The following is an 18019-nucleotide window of genomic DNA, read 5'->3' on the forward strand; positions in this document are numbered from 1 at the left end:
ATTTTCGATAATCAGAGATGTTCTTAGCTTGATAAAGTAATTAAATTATTTTCTTCGCATTATTATATATTATTGAATTACGTTATAAATTTTTTTCAAATATGTTTCTAAGTTTTTGTTTTGTTTCACTTAACATAACAGGTTTATCATAATAATATTTAATACCTACTTCAAGATGACTAATCTACTTTTACATGTGCTAGATCCTAGATAACCATTAACGTTTAAAAATAATATAAAGGCAAACGGTTCACATTTGTTCTCAGTTGTAAAAATGAAGTCGACTGTGACAGTTTTTTTTCTTGTGATACTTTGCTTAGAAGTTTTTCAAAGTGAAGCTTACGACTGTAAAGATGAAAACAATAATAATGTCGATTGGTAAGTAGATATTTTTATCATCTAACCCTGAGGACTCAATTATTTTTTTAAAAAATTTATTATAAATTAAAGCAATCATAATTTTACACATATATGTTGATATCCTCTTCTGTGTAGTGCAAGGAGACATGCATGGGTACTAAACAAGTCGATTCCTAACTGGATCTCCATAAATATTAACATATTTTCAAAGTTTTTTTTTTAGATAAAATTTGCGTTTCTTATTTACTTTGCTTATTATATACAAGGTTTATAAATCATTAAGTGGATTTTTGTTTTTTCTAACTAAATACAGATGTTTTATTTACATCTGTGTTGGAAACGGGAGGGATAATCTAGTGTGCGCCAATCAGGAACTTCTTAGCATTTGCTCATTGCTGGGAGGAAACCACGTAAAACTCCTCAGGAGAAGGCGGACTGTTGACTGTTATCAGCAGACCTTCCGTTGCACTAGAAGAGGGTTCGGCATTTTGTGTCCTATCTTGGTGTATGGTACCAATGTCCTTCACTATTTTCATCATGTATGATCCACCACCTCTCGTGACAGTTCCTTATGAACTATCACGGATCCGATGTCGGATAGGTCCTCACACAGGCTCCTAAAATGCGCCTCCAGCTGTTGTCTTTGAATGCTATTTTCAAAGTTTTCATGTTTTTTTTCCAACAGGTTTTATATTTACAAACTACCTAGAAATAAGTTTAGCAAGAATCCTTTAATCAACCAAGGATTAGCTTATATGTACATTACCCCGCAGACCCTTAAGCGTGGATGGACATTATCAACCAAATCCATTAATGAATCCACTTCGATCCCTGGATTGACTCTTTCGTCCCTTTATGAGGTAATTTTAATTTTTATATAAAAAAGAGAAATATTTGTGTTTCTATTATTTACAAAAATACTTCAATTTCATACTATTTCTGTGAGCCTAAGCGGCTTATTATTACAAATAGGTATCAAATTGTGGTAGAGGTGTGTTCGAACCCAGAAACTCTGACTCAAGAGTCCGCGACACTAACCACAGGACCATAACCCGACGCTTCAAAAAAAAGTATTGTAAAATACTCATTTCCATAGCAAAATTGAGTAAGTATCTGGTTATTTAATGATTTTGAACATAATAGTTAGCACAGTTGCTATCAGTAAATCATTTCATTAAATGATCTCACCCAGCATTGATCGCCTTGCCCTTATGCAATTAGCGAACAAGTTAACACTATATGGATGTGATGCAGTGCCCTTTGCACCACCTGGGTGCGGATGAGCTGGGTGCTTTAACCCTTCTTCTGTAAGCAAGAATATTTTTGTAGTGACAGAAACACTTCAAATTTAAAATGTAAACTTGTATCAACTGGTTTTCAATCATGGTGAATGTTACACAGTGTATTAGGTGATCACTTAAACCAGCCAATGACAGGTCATGATCCCTGTAATAACCTAGATTTTCACATCCATAAACTTCTTCATGTACATTTTATATATTAAAAGCATTTTTAACTTTGCGGTATGGTAATATAACACTAACCTTATCATTCATCAATCGCTTTGTGTAATACCACTTAAAAACTATAGGCTGACTCTATAATTGACCCGATGATGGAATGGTTATTCCGAAACCGGTAGTTGTAAGGTAGAGTTTTTAAGTGAATGATTTTACCTGATTATTATCACAACATTTTTGGGTGTCTGAATACTTTTTAAAAATTTTTGGAACTCCTTCATATATCATTAATCTCATGACAATGTATGTTTGAGTTCACTAGAGCCATCTATGGGTGCATTGTTAAAGCCTTTATTTATCAGAGACCTTTTTATTCGGACATATGCAAGATCCTAACTGGATTATTTTATATGCTGAGGAACGCCTGAAAATATTATTTTCAATTTTTGATATTGAGATATCAAAAATGTAAAAATAACTCCGAAGTAGTAATAATAAAAACCCTTATCCGCACCCCAATGGTGCATAGGGCACTGCGTCATATAAACGTAGTGTTATCTTGATTGTTTACACATGAAGGAAAGGTGATCAGCCCTCCGCTTCAGGTACCAGTCCAGGGTAATAATGAATAAATATGACAGTGAAAAAATCACTTTTATTTTACCCCCCTTGGGAATCGAACCCGGGACCTCCAGAACGGTAGCCGAGCGTGCTGACCATTACACTACGGAGGCGGACGTAGAGTCTCCGAAGTAGAGACGTAGAGTAGACGAGTAGAGAGACGTATAGTAGAGTAGACGAGAGTAGGACGTAGAGACTCCGAAGTAGAGAAACCCAAATTTGTGAATAAGTAATTGGACACTATTGGGATGTTATCCCATTTTCAGCTATGAGTAATGCAAATTCTTCGTATTTTATATTCCTTATCCACGCTTAAAAGAACATAGAGTAGGGATACATACTCCTCACACATACACTGTTTTTAATGGGCCATTTAAGAAATTTCCTAAACTATTTTTTTTAAACCATGCAATTAAAATCTTATTGGTATTCCTTCAAAACAATACACATGTATTTTCATAGGAATATCAATATAAACATGCAGATAAATAATCTTATCAAGTTCATTAAATATTCATTATTGTTGCGCTTTTATCTAGGTCATAGTAATAATCAATTATTACAAACATGGACCTAAAATCAAATAAACATTATTATTTGATGCATTTTATGTTTGTAAATATTTATTTTTCAAAGTCCAATAAGCCATTTATCAGCTAAGCCATACATATCCAAAGTTTTAGGTCAGTATTACAAAAGTTAAAAAAAATATGTATCAATTTTTTTTCATTAAAATTGGTGTTTATTTGTAAAACTCCTTCAATAGAAACTTATCTAGCAAAATTTTTAATATAAAGTACCAAAATTAATGTTGACTGTTACCCTCTGCTCCATAGCTATCATATTAATTCATAAATTTCTTTTCATTTGCATATTATTTTTACCAAACAAATACTGAATTCCTATGACTTTTGTAGAAAAATGATAATCAAGTTTCTGTGATATATAACGATCAACCTTTCGTTGAGAAAGATGCGGAATCCGATCCCAAAAAGACGACTAAATCACCCAAGAAGCCTAAATTACAAAAGAGACAACCTGTCAGAAGAAGCGTGCGTGGACAGAGTTTCTTAAAAGAGGAACAAAAGCGTCTGCTGAAAGAGGAACGCAGAAGGAAAAGGTTGAGGAATTCGGGTGAAGGACACACTAAAGGAGTGGTCATAGGAGACGCTACCGATGGAATATGGGTAGTGCATTCCGTCCCTCGATATCCTCCCATCCCAAGTATGTATTTTGTTAATATGTTATTGCACATTTACATTATTTTATTATATGCACCAATACTTGTATTGCCCTTTTTTCAACAAAATGTCACCAAGAAACCATCGCTATCTCCTTCCATAATCCAAAACACTTCAACAAAATAATGTATTTAGTTTAATTTACATATAATTAATTCTGTGCTTAATGTTGAGGCTGTGGACAGAGAAAAGGCCCCAAATGTTTTTTTTTTTATTTCTTATTTTTCTCATTCTTATTATTAAATGAGGACAGAGACATTTGAATTTCTACTATTCATTATATTTTTTCTTTATTTTAAAAAATTAAAAGAGAAATATTTGTGTTCTTATTATTTACGAAAATACTTCAATTTTATACTTTTTCTGTGAGCCTAAGCGGCTCATTATTAGAAATAGGTATCATATAGGTAGAGTGGGTTCGAATCGAGAAACTCTGACTCAAGAGTCTGGGACACTAACCACGGGACTACAACCCGATACATTTAAACAATGTTCGATTATTATTTAATGATTTTAGTAAATAAACCTGTATGGAATGGGCATTAAGGTTATTTCTAGTGTGGAGAAGACATATTATACTTAGTCAAGATGGAATAAAACATGTTTTTAGTGTAATTCAATGGGATATATATATGAGCTTTTTTTAAAAACATATTAATCTCAAATTCAAACCAGTTTTTTTAGCACATTTTAATTAAAGTTTCTTCACAGCCAACAACAACTCAGTGCAGCCTGTTAAGTACTCGTATCCCGATACTGCAAGAAGATACGGTCAGAGCTTTCTCTGCTTATCCTTGAGAGCATCTGTATTGAATCAAGTCGGTCAACAACTCTGCTACAACGAACCCAAGATCCTGTACTCTCATGTGCCTCAGAAATGGAATGATAAATTCTCTAATATTGTCAACGTTATTAATGATAAAACAGTATTTGAAGCACCATGGTGAGTACCAATTTCTGCTAACGGAAACTGCATTTATTTTCTTAATCTGTCGGTAAAACTTTTCCTTTTTTTGTAAGCATTCCTTAATGAAATTCCGTTTTTAATTAATGAATTTTATGCTATACACTATAATATTATGAGAATAAGTTTTTAGTATTTTCTGTTAAACTATTTTGGTATCTGACCAATAAGCTCTGTTTTATAAGGTTTTTGCAAATTTAATTATAGTTTGCAAAGATCTTACGGAGAAATACTTTTATTTTGTAAGATTCTTGGAATTAAAACTTTATGCTTACAGCTATAAAATAATAAAATAACAATTTAATAGCTTTTTCCATTCTTATTTTATTTGTCCAATTTCTACTAGGTTTCCAGCTATCTGTTAGATAATGTCAATATCGACGACACTGGTCAAATAAAATAAAAGTGGAAAAAGCTATTCAGTTGTCATTTTATTCAAATATTAAATGCAATTCCACCAAGAAATGTTGGTAAAAACTTAAATGTAGTAAATACAGCTTAGAGATGGAAATCGGAGCGGTTTATAATGGAATATCATGGACTTCTCTGGTTTATTAAAGATTCCATTTCCTACCCCTTTCACATCTACAATTTACACATTTTTTTTATTATTCCTAGGTCTCGCATTGCCAACTTGACGACCAAGAAAGGAGTTCAGTTTGTGTCTTTTGCCAAAAGTGGCAATTTCAAGGATGACTTATACGAGGGGCTGGTAGCTCAATCCCTGAAATCAGATCTGTTTGTGGAATCCTGGATTAATGGAGCTGGCGTCCTGGAATCCAACTGCACCTACAAATATAAGTCAGTAACTGTAAAAAAAAAAACTAGAAGGTCTCTGTTTATACAATATCCTATAAATGTGCTTGATTAAAACCTGCGATGTGAAGGACAAAGGAAATAGATCCTGCTATAATAATAATAATTCACGTACGAGATTTTTGTCTGTCAAATAGAATTTACTATGAGTACATCCTGTTCTGGCCACAAATTTTACACAAAACCACAAAATCCTTTAAAAATTAATGTGTAACTTAACTGACTGACTGATTTTTCGTTTATTAGCACAAACTTCCACCTTTAACTGTCAACGAAGGAGAACTAGTGATTATTAGTTATGGCGTTATTATTCCACGCCAACAAACAAACCCGTAATATGTCGTACCCCGCAAACAACCGACGGTCCGCAAAAGAATGGCATTTGCCGGGTTCCGCTTTCAACCCACAATTTGCAATAAATGACATTTGCCATTTCTCGCATACAATGTGTTAAATAATAAAGGTCAATCACTGAACCTTGAGGAATACTAAATCATAAAAATAAATAGAACATTGATGCTGGAAAGCTGAGAGTTTGAAAGATGTATTATTCATCATATCCATTGTGTTTTCAGGGTTAATAATGTAGAAAAGGTAGCGTTCCAATCCGAGGGAATTGCATTTTCATCTCACGCGGACCATTCCAAATGGGCTGTCACAGCTCCCCCCACTCAGAATGAGAAGAAGGCTAACTTCCAGAAGTGGATATGCGTAGGAGATATAAACAGGGCTGTGAGTTATAAACCTTTGATTAAAATATATTAAATTAGCTTGTCTATCCCCATAGAGCATATTTGCGTGCTTAAATTTGATTCAGAAGGGGATTAAATAAATATTAGTTATTTTATCGCTTAGAGGAGAGGAGTACGAGCTATTGCACCTAATCGCGAAAGGGAAAATAGAAGATCGACGAAGTGTGGGCAGAAGACAGATCTGCCTCCGGAATATACGAGATTGGACAGGGATCAGAACTGTTTAGAGCTGCTTAAGCCAGGGACAATTACTCTCAAGTGATAGTCGAGAGGACCTGACATAGCACACAAAGAAAATTTTGTCGCTTTAACTTTTTTTCTATTTGTCCTAAACTGGTACTTGAAGCACAAGACTGATAGCCATTTTCATATTAGTAGCCACATCAATTTAATACAGTGTCCTGTGCACCATTGTGTATGGATAAGGGACAAAAGAAAAAGTCTAAATTATAGAAAAGTGTCATTTCCTAAAATGTGTTATTACTAAATTACACATTTTGAATACGAACATAATTGATGACAAAATAATAATATTTCAACTGTTTCAAAATTTTGTTCACAAATTGTAGATACCTTGCCTAGGAGTTTTTATCAATGTTTTTTATTTGCATCCCAACATAATGAAAAGTTCTTTGAAATATGATTGTCTGAGTGTTTACAGGGCTTACGACCGGTCATTTTTCTGATTTGAGCAATATGGTTGTGAATCGGTAGAATGGTTAATGTTACACGGTGTATAAAGTAATTACTCATATCAGCCAATGACAAGCTGTCAGCCCTGCAAATACCCAGTTTTTATATTCCTATCTCAATAAACATCTTTATACATGTTGAGATGTCAATAAAGGTCTTTTAATTAAATTAAATTACGATGTTAATTTAATCTACTTTAGTTGTGGTTATTACATCCTTATATTTTTATAAACAGCGTAATTATTGTAGATCTTTCCGGATATAACGTTTAGTGAATCATACTTTAACCACATTTTTGTTTAAATTACAGGAAACTCAAGAACTGAGAGGTGGTGGTACCGTTTGTACCCGGAATTCTGATTTGTGGACTCATTACGCGAGTGTCATTAATGAAATTGAACCTTGTAAAAAACATTAATTAAAATAATATAATTAATGGACTTTTTCCATTATTTTACTAGAAAATTAGGTATTGAAATAGACTTGTGTACCTAAAGGTGGGGACTGACCGGAGCATTTCCTCGTAACGTAATGTCGCTCGCGGCAAGCGCTCCGACAAAGGATGGAGCACTCGGCTCGCTGTACTGACTTGACGAATGCTCGCATCGTAATGTGTTAGTTACGTTACGACGAAATGGCTCCGGTCAGTCCCCACCGTGATTGGTGTCATTACAAGAGGCATTATAGGAAATAATAAATATTGAGATAATTAAATATAAAATTGTGATATGAATCTGATGCATATTTATTAAAATATTATTTACTAGCTAAGCTAAGATAGGTATTTTAAGTTATAATAATGTATAGTATTTTTTACTATTATTTTATTATTATATTTAATATATTTTTTACAATTTTATCTGAAAATTAATGTTCACCAATTTAGACAAAATATTGCTGTTATTTTCTGGCACATTTTATAAAGTTCATAAAAATCAATAAAATACAAACATTTTTTTAACCACTTTATTTATTGGTACTATTTTTCCAATCCGTTTTGACAAATACCAAGACTTTTTCTGGGATGGACATGTTCCAAGAAAAAATGTACCAAAAATAAAGTGTTTTTATTTTTAAAGGAATAGCCCGCACTGCCTCTATCTTATGAGTCTTGTCTGCGGGTAGGATAGTAAAGATAGGGAATGTTGATATGAAAAATACTACACAATCACCCTGACCAATTGAAATGAAATATTATTTGAATTAATTTTGCAATTGGCGGGAATCGAACCCACGACACTCGTTTCGCAGTCGAATATCAATCCAACTACGCCACGACGCCTACCTGAAAAATTAATAAAACACAAACATTGTTAAAAACAATGTTTATGTTTAATTATAAAGTTTGTACTGATTTTGTTTATCATTAATTTTTTGTATTCTTTCCAACATTAGCCATACCACTGAATTTATTTATTTAAATAATATTTTAAACCAAAGGTTTATTTTTTGTTATTGAATAAGATCTTCAGCCATATTGAAAGCATTTTTCTGGGTTATTATGACATTTATCATTAACACTTCAACCAACGTTTCGGAGCAATTTGCGGTGTCATCTAGGCAAATGGCTGATATTGTCACACATAATAACCCAGAAAACCATCCATATGTACATACATACTGGCATTGCTGATTGTGTTTTTCTGGGTTTTAGTGCTGTAGAATGTTGAAAAAAAAGGAGACCAGGCATTTGTTCCGTCATAAAAATTCTATAGCACATTGCCTCGATGATGACACCTGTAATGCTGGCAGAAGCACCGGCAAGTAGGACTTCGCATGATGGCCCAGAAATTGTATAGCTTAAATCAGACGGTAAAGATCTAAAAAAATATCAGTATGGAATTATATGATCTCAAAAAAAAAACTGTGAATATATTACTCTGGACCAAACTTGAGATCAAAATAATGCTCCATTGATTCATTACAATGTTATGTACATCATTTATCACTAAATACATATGGTAAAATAATTATTTTATACATGTTTTGTGTATGACCTTTATAAATAAATAAAACTTTTTTTTTAATGAATATTTTTATTTTTTCCAATTAGTTTACAAAAGTACAAATATTTTAATATGGTACATTATAGCTTTACTGACAGGATTACAATATTTTAAATATTCGCAGAGAATTGTGCAAATTGGAAGGATCAAAGTAAATTAAATTACTTGATTACTTACTGATTACTTACTGATTACTTGATGATGGTCAGCAAATTCTATAAAATATTTTTGATTCACAAATTGTTTATTTTCAATTATCTTTTAACCAATGTCTCTTTAATCGTGTGTCATAAACATCCGCACGCTACAGACAACAAATTGCGCTATCAACCTTCGCAATGACAGATTGTCAAAATTATAATGTCTACAGATGCATATTTGAAAAATCTGAATACATATTTGTTGAAGTTAAGTAAGCTGGCTTATATATTTTTCTATTTTTTAAATAATTTTCGCACATATATTTTGTATAAACAAATTTATCATTAACTTTAATTTTAGTTTTACTTAGTAAATACCACTGTTTCCTAAAATGTATTGTGACACATGTTTCGATGCATTCCACATAATTTTTAAACATCGTGTTTGAAAACGATGCAGAATGTATCAAAACACGTGTCACAATAAATTTTAAGAAAGAGTGGTATTGAAGTAAAACTTAAATTAAAAATCGATAGATTTTTACCACAAAGTGACTGCCGGATCAATTAGTAAAAAGATATTTATCACTGTTAAGTATGTTTGCGTATATATTTGACAAATAGAAATATGTTTGCGCATACATTTGCCAAAGTTAAGTCTGTTTGCGTATTTCCCAAAACTGCGTAAAATTAAATGATGTAATGCTTCATACACAGAATGTAATACTCAAAGAAACATTGATTATAAGACAAATATGAACTAACCAAATTGTGTTAACTAACATACAATAACTGGTGACGACATTTACAAGGTGTGTTATATACAATAGTTTATAAAAACTTATTTTTATACAAGAAATTGAGTACACAGACATTCACCTCTTATTTTAATAGAAATAAATTTTATGGCCATAATAAAATTATCAAAGTATCTCGAAGCAAACTTACAAATCCCTTATTATTTATTTATCTTATTTCTGCCTCGTTTTTAAGATTAATCAACTTTAGAACAAATTAATATCTCTTTTAAACAATTTGAGCATTTTTTTTCTTCTTTTTCATAATTATTATTTTGCATATTTTTTTTGTTCATACCCATAAAGGTATAGGTCTTGGCAGGTATGAATTTTTTTAGGTTTAAAGTAACTAATTAACTAACAAAATTTGGCAAAAAAAATCATATGAAATAAAGTAAGATGGTTTCAGCTTACATACAGATCTGATGCTATAATATATGTTGTATTTTATTGAGACAGACAGATATAAGAAGGCACATTTTACAAAAGTGTAAATTTATAAAAATAGATTAACCATTTCCTTGATACACTATAACAATTACTATATATTTGAGTATCAAAAAAATATGTGGACAATTCCAAACTAGTTTTTGTTTTGTTATTAATTTTTTATTATTATTTTAATGTTTTGCTGTCCCTTAATATGATTTTATTTAGGAACTAATCTAACTGAGGAGTGAGTACTAGCAAACTTAAATTGTTGAGTAAGAAAAGCTCTTGCAAACCAAACTGTATCTGAGGAGTGATTTTATTATAATATCATAGATTCATTCAAAATAAAGTAATGTATTCTTTACAAAAATAAAAAGGGGATCAATTCGCATGATAAAAAATAATGGCAATTTTCAGTAGTTTTTTAACTGAATTTATGATTTATTATTGTAAAATTTGAGTTGTGAATTCAATTTTACAGATAATTTCTTAAAATGTCTACAAAACATACAAGGAAGCCCATAGATATTACCATGAATTCTATTGAAAAGAAGAAAATAGCAACCCTTTTTAATAACATGGGTGAACGCAACATTATAGTCCATACACTTTTAGGACTCAGGTTCATACAATACTCTTCCTGCGGGTTAATTTTTTTTTTTTTTTAAATTATTATTGAAAGAGAAGTAAACAACAAATCTAGCATAGGAATCCCCACACAGAAATTTTGCTTTGTGAAAATGCACCTTTGTTTAATATTTAAGTTATCTGTCTCACGTTGTTACAATCCTGCTTGTGGGTATAGTTTAACTCTTGAGTGACCTCAGAGATGGGATTCTCCTGAACCAAGACTCTTGCTTGTTGCTCAACTCGTAGGAGTTGTTAGGATTGAGGATGGACAGAACCTCATCGATAGTCTTCATGGCAGAAGGGAAGAGGACACTGGTGGTGTATTCCGTGGTGTCGGAGATTGGTACTGAACATTCCGATGATGATGTTGATGACGGAGTATCAGGCCTAGAAATTTATATTAGTATTAGTTAATTTTTAGAAATCTGTTTTATGTTTATTTCATAAAGAAAGTGTTAAACCTATTTATTAAGCTTTATGACAATATTATATGTGGGTTGGTGTTTTTACTTGGAATTTTCACCCTTCAAGTGCATGATATATAATGGAGGGATGCATTAGACAATTTTGGGTGTATTTACAAATATTTTAACATTACCTTTAGCTAGGAATGGCACTTGTGTACTGTCCTGGAAGTCCCAGGGGTCACACCATGAATCAATTCACAGTTTTTAAAAAATATTAATGATTTTTCACTTCAATGTTTATTTAATATAACCCTGTCAAATCATGAATCAATTCACATTTTTTAAATGAATATCAGAGACTTTTCACTCCAATATTTATTTCATATATCCTGTACTGGTGCCGGAGGACTGATCACGAAACCTTTACAAAATTAACAATCAAGAATATGCTGTGCTAATTAATATTTCACAGTGCCCTATGACAAGTTAAAAAAAAGAAACAACAACAAAGCAATCGGTAAAATTATATCGGAGAAGGAATGTGATATGAGATGTTATGTAAGCAGTATCTAAATGCAGACATAAACAGCATCAGTATTAAACAGCATCCTTAAGACTGATTAATTCATCTTGAGGAAGAAGCTGTTTTGCTTCGAAACTGGTGAATATTAAAATTAAGACATTTGATTAATTAGAACAAAGTTCTTTCGTAAGTTATAAAATGGAAAATCACAAAGTAAGTACTTCTAATATTGATCCTAATTTAATTTTTTATTGAGTTTGTATATAACACAAAACCCTTTAGATCCAAGGCTTCTGTGGAATCAAGACTAAGATGAAGATGGTTATAAAAATTAGTGAAACAAATGATTTAAAGTTTTTACCTATTGCCAGTTTCCTTGGGTGCGGAAAAGAGCGTGTGTGTGGAGAATCCGACAGGCTGCAGCGTGACCACCTTAATTCCGTAGGGCTTCAGTTCCATCCTCAGGGCCTGACTGGCTCCTTCCACAGCCCAGCGGGTGGCGGCGTAGCAAACCTGCTGTTCTCCACTCACTTCCGCTGAAGATCCTGCAAAATATAGAACAAGATTTTATAGCGAGGGGATGAGTGGAGAGTTGCTTAAAAGATGAATGTTAACAACCGGTTTTTACCAGTTAAAAAAAAAACTCCTTCCCGGAACTAGCTATAACAACCATCTTTATGTAATTGGATACATGGATCATAGATGGCAATTTGACTTTTTACTTGTTCAATTATATTAGTAAGTATTGTGAATGACTATCAATACTTAATTTTTTTTTTTTATATTTGTATACATATAAACCAATAGTTAAAAATGCTTAACACTTCTTCTGCATTCATTGCTAAGCGTTGTCACCATCCTCTCTCCTTGTCCCGAAAACAATTATTGTTGTTTCTTGACATTTTGATTTATCGGTTACCTTGGAAAGGATAGTACAGAAGTTTCCTTTTGCTTTCTGCACCGCAGTAGACATAGAAATTGATTACCTTTGATATAATTTGTTCCCTAAGCTCTGGCATTTCAACCTTGCTGATTATGTTATATTTATTTATAAAAATTATAAATTCTACCCTGTTCTATGGCAGGCTTTTTATTGGATAATTCCATATCGCTCACTCCTTTCAACATTGTCATATATAAAAAATCATCAATTTTCAGTTGTGCATGTTTTCGGACTGCTTAGAAAATGTATTATATCCCAGCAAAAGCGGCACATTTTTAACTTAATATTTACCTGCTACAGGGTAGAAAGTGTTGTTTTTGCATTTTGAAGAAAATATTAGAAGAAGGTAGGTATTGTTTAATTATTTTTTTAAATATTCTAAATATTTTTCAAATGGAGAAAAAACATTCAGGTTTTACCTAAAAAGATTTGTTGCATAGTAAAAAGTTCAATAAGTGGCTTGATATTTATTTTTAATACATTTTATTATATTTTTAAACTTTAAAAACGATCTTTTGAATAATTAAGTTTTTTGATATATGACGTTGTTGAAAGGAGTGAGCGATATGTTAAATAAACTACAAAAAAAAACAAAATACGGTACGAAATAACACTTAGTATGCAACAAATTAAGAGATGAGATAATAAACACTTTGGTCAAAAATACAAAAGAGGTTGCAAGTGATTACATTCTACAGGGAATGATTAATTTCTAAACTTATGTAAGAAACTGGTTACTTCAATTGGTAGAGCGGTGAACGTGACATCCTATAGTCCCAGGATCGAGCGTAGACGATTCCTTTTTTTCTAAGATATATCTCAGATGAGGTATAATTATAATTATTTCATATTGTTGTAATCATTTCATCTTCACTGTTTCTCTGAAGGTCTGATGTCATATTTCAGTAAAGTCTTGAACCGACAGCTGTAATATGGAGCAAGAAGCGGATACCTATATTGATGAACCTTCCCTTGGCATTAGCCAATAAGGGCAGGAAGGTCCTCGCCGCCTTCAGGACTCCCAGGACGTTGGTCCTCAGCATGGCTTCCCACTGAGCGGGCTCCTGTTGCTGCAGTCTTCCCACGTGAACTACTCCGGCGGTGTTGACTATTGCCCATAGTCCTGGAAATCAACAAACAACTAAATATAATAAAATGTCATCAATTTTCTTATTTCACCATTCGAATATCTACATTTTCTTGTCACACATTTGTCTGAGAGATCGCATTTCAACTGCATTCTGAATGATTTTTTAAATAAATGCTTTGTAAAGCTTTATTTTAGGACATTTTGAGTGTGTCCAAGTACTTGTTCACAAATCTGGATTATCTCCAATTATAGGAGTTATTTTTCATATTATACATGTTGTAAATAAATTAACTGGTCAAATTATAAGCTAAAATAATAAAAATGAAAATGATATTTTCTGGCGTTTCTTATGTATGTGATTATAATCCAGGATTCGGACCTCACATACTAATAAAAGAGTTTATGCTTAATAAATAGCTTCTTTTCATCTCACCAATAGACGTCTCTAGTGAAGTTCTAGTGATTCAAGAACAATGTTTCAAAATTGTTTCATATATATATAGAACTTCCAAGAATTTGAGTAGTGTGGTTGTCAATAATGGGATCACTTAAACCAGCCTATAACGTCGTCAGCCCCGTAAATGCCCAGACTTCCATATTCTTCTTCATCTTTGATGAGATTTAAAAAATAATAATACTTTATTTTAGGGGCTGGATAAAGTTTGTAGAGCTGTTTGTGTGCTTCCTCAAATACCTATTACATATTCTTACTTCCTTAATAGCTGTATGGTAAATTACCAGACTTCTTTAATGGCAAAAAATAAAAACTATTTTGAGAAGCTCCAGCTTATAAAAGCTCCATTTGTCAGTTCTATGTAAGAAGAAACTGAAATTCTTTTAATACATATAACTTTAGTTTTAAAATTGTAGTATGAAACATGTCTCATAAAACGTTTGATCTGATTTTAAGATTATTATTTAAAGAATGATAATTTCTCAAGTTTATAAAAATAAAATTAAAAAACAAAAAGAAGAGTGCACTGCCCGGGAATCGAACCCGGGTCGCAAGAATGGGAATCTTGCATGATACCACTACACCAGCAGTGCTTACGTGGCCCACGTCAAAATTAGATATATTAACCAAATAAGGATAGAAAATTTCTGATTTTTAAGTAACTTAAAAACATTATTTACATTTCAATCGTATTGAATAAAATTTTCTTTAAAATTACAAAATATTTTATCATAAATTTTGCTTCCAGCAATAATCTTTCGTTTCATAAAAGGAGTTAATGTAGGGATGGGCAGACACACAAAAATATAGTATTCAGAAAGTTAACTGGGGTATGTTGTTAAAATATCGAAAAGATTAAATATCGTTTTATTTAAATATTTTTTGATTAAAAAAATCAATCATTTATCAGAGAAAATATGTAAGCGAAGAAATCTTCGTGATATGATAAAATTATAATTCAATAAAAACCATTTAGTACGCCATTTAGATATTTAGATACGTATATTGATATTTGATTTTTTATACTTTATATGTCTTATATACCAATTTACAATGGTACAATGATTGCTTGTCAATTAATGCAAAATAAAAATATGAATATTACTTATTATTACTTTTATACCAGATGTATTATGTAGATTCTCTCTGCCTACCCCTGTGGGGAAGCGGCGTGATGGTTAGTTAGTTAGTTAGTTAAAAGGCGCTTACCATTTTCTCCAGCTGGCAAGCGTGAAGTCAGGGTCTGAGCTGCTTCATGAAGTATATCTTCTCGAGTAACATCAAGAGCCAGAGGTAGCAGTTGTCCTCTTGCACCGCCTTCTCCCTCGAGATCCTCCTCCAGCCTCCTGGATGACCAACCCTTAGCCAAGCGCCATGATAAGGATTCCTCGCCCGATCGCATACCAGCGAATACACGATAACCTCTTTCAGCGAGGTGAATTGCGATCTGTATTATTAATTCACATTTTAAGAAGTATAAAGATTTTTTCAAAGTATTTTCTATTTTTGAGACTTCCAATATCACAAAAACGTTACATTGCATTCTTAAAAAATCTTAACTAGTTGATACGATTATTTTATTATGAAAATATTCATATACAGAAAAAATATTTTAAAAAAAACTTGTAGTCCAGTTGATTTAAAGCAAAATGAGCGAAATAGAGAAAATACATATTTTAATATTAAATACATACTAAATAATAATAATTTACTTTCTCTTCTGAAAAAGAAAAAGAAAATGTAAGTTCGATAATAAAATTGCGATTCGTCGATAATATTTTAAATGAAGACGGCCCATCCCTTTTAGAATCCTTGATTTGGCACAAGGTAAAGCGCAATCTAGCGACATTTTGCATAACTAATAGGAGCCTGTCAAAATGGCGAGCTTTTTGAATGTGATTTTTATTTCAGTAAAATAATTTAGGCTCTGCATAACGTTGTTTGAGAAAAACTCCTTATTTTATCAGTAATTAATAAATAAGTAATTATTATTGACCTGTAGGCCTAAAGCCGTGTCAGCGGAGGTGACTAGTACAGATTTTGTTTGACCAGAGAGCGGGCCTCGGGCGGCTCCCCCGGCCCGGACCTTGCACAGCAGGTACAGTAAGAGCGCTCCGGCGATGGAGCACAGCGCGATGAGCTGCAGGCCCAACATGAGCCCCGTCGAGGCGTCCATTTTGTGCGGAGTTGTTCTAAGCTCGCACCATCAAAAGGGAAATAGCGCTTTAAGCCGACACCGAAAGATGGCGTCAATGAGCTTGTCTCGGACTCTGAAACAAAAAGAAGACAGAAATTAACAAATACAATAATAATTATTATTATACATATTTGTGAGCGAGCGTTTTTGCCTATAATTTTCACTCATAATTTACATGAAATTAGAGTAACTTTAAATATATAGAGTAAATCCACTCACGAGTAGGTATAGGCTATAAAACTTATGAAGTTGATGCCTAAGCAGGCCCATGATTAGCGACGTTGCATAAGGCGCAACCAGATTTCAATAAAATATATACAATTGTACATAAGAGTTGAAAGACAAACATTTTCTCCAATTTATAGTTAAAAAATAAATATTACAGATACTCTCTCTCTTTCTCACTTTCAACTATTTGCTTGAAACCAGCAATAATCGACATAGAAATTCACCGATTAATTATTTTATTTCGAGATGGGGGGGGGGGGTAAAAATAAGCAAGTTTAATGTACAAATAATAATGTTTTTATATCAATTTTGTATAATGGTGAATAAAAATAGTATAATGATTTAGTAATTTACATATTTTTACCCCAAAGAACTCAAGGAATGCAAAGCTAAGATAAGCATTATCGATAAAATTAAGAAAGGTGTAATAAGATGGTTTGGACATGTAGAACGAATGAGTGAGGAAAGAACGGTAAAACAAATTTATGAGGCGAATGTAATTAGGAAAAGAAGCAAAGGAAGACCGAGAAAAACATGGCACGATTAGGTATGCCAAATACTTGAAAGTGGTCAGGTTAGGAGTCGTAACAATCGACGGGTATGTATGAGGATATGCATGAACGTGGAAGAGGCGCAAAATGGATGAAAAGACAGTGGAGTGGCGTTCTATTTCTCTCTGCCTACCCCTGCGGGGAAGCGGCGTGATGGTTAGTTAGTTAGTTTAGTTGAGAACTCATACGCATCAGCAATGTATAAGTTATACGAGTAAGAAAACCCGAGTGCTCTAACCAATGCTACCCACTCATCCCCCTATTCTTCCTCCGTTTCCTTTCCCATGTATCAGTCAGTCATGTCCTTCACCCTGATCTCCTTCCCTTACCTACGTCATACGTATCCCGTCGAATACATTCCACTCCTAAATATATCCCTGGAGCGCAGGACTGATCACCCTGTCTTCACATAATTAATGATCAAGTTACCACCGCACGATGGTGCATAGGGCACCGTGCCGATACGGTGCACCATCGGGTACAAAAAGTGGGTCAGAAAAATAACCAAGTATTTTATTTCTGAGCAGATAGAAGTTGGAGACATAAAATTATTAGGTTTTGATTGATTGTAAAGAAATAAATCAATAAAATCTATATCTATTTGTTGTCACGGTTTATGACACATTAATGACGGAATGATCTGGTTCAGTAAATATTGTCGTCTTATCTATCCACCTTACGAAATTTAAAGTTTATTATCTGCTTCGTCGCTTT

General features: G+C 32.7%; 2 protein-coding genes and 1 non-coding gene across 3 annotated transcripts in view; 1 reads left to right on the plus strand and 2 right to left on the minus strand.

Annotated features, from left to right (window-relative positions):
- Nucleotides 1-94: 94 nt before the first annotated feature.
- On the plus strand, nucleotides 95-8929 carry LOC148309880 (plancitoxin-1-like). Its single transcript, XM_088259358.1, has 7 exons — nucleotides 95-378; nucleotides 1046-1220; nucleotides 3359-3665; nucleotides 4394-4625; nucleotides 5265-5447; nucleotides 6038-6194; nucleotides 7218-8929. The coding sequence occupies exons 1-7, from the start codon at nucleotides 275-277 to the stop codon at nucleotides 7323-7325; spliced, it is 1266 nt and encodes a 421-aa protein (XP_088115484.1). The 5' UTR covers nucleotides 95-274; the 3' UTR covers nucleotides 7326-8929.
- A 1539-nt stretch (nucleotides 8930-10468) lies between these two features.
- Nucleotides 10469-18019, minus strand: part of LOC148309881 (D-beta-hydroxybutyrate dehydrogenase, mitochondrial) — a 69128-nt gene continuing 61577 nt past the window's right edge. The window contains exons 3-7 of the mRNA XM_088259359.1: nucleotides 16326-16599; nucleotides 15539-15776; nucleotides 13738-13908; nucleotides 12204-12387; nucleotides 10469-11299 (exon numbers count right to left, since the gene is read on the minus strand). Of these exons, the coding sequence (XP_088115485.1) occupies nucleotides 11089-11299; nucleotides 12204-12387; nucleotides 13738-13908; nucleotides 15539-15776; nucleotides 16326-16505 (984 nt within the window). The 5' untranslated portion in view covers nucleotides 16506-16599 and the 3' untranslated portion in view covers nucleotides 10469-11088. The remainder of the gene's footprint in view (nucleotides 11300-12203; nucleotides 12388-13737; nucleotides 13909-15538; nucleotides 15777-16325; nucleotides 16600-18019) is intronic.
- On the minus strand, nucleotides 14852-14922 carry TRNAG-CCC (transfer RNA glycine (anticodon CCC)). The gene has a single exon. It is a non-coding gene; the product is annotated as a tRNA-Gly (tRNA).

This window comes from Brachycentrus maculatus, unplaced genomic scaffold (genome assembly GCF_059751285.1).
Source record: "Brachycentrus maculatus isolate JH-2025_06_01 unplaced genomic scaffold, ASM5975128v1 h1tg000116l, whole genome shotgun sequence".
Lineage (NCBI taxonomy): Eukaryota > Metazoa > Arthropoda > Insecta > Trichoptera > Brachycentridae > Brachycentrus > Brachycentrus maculatus.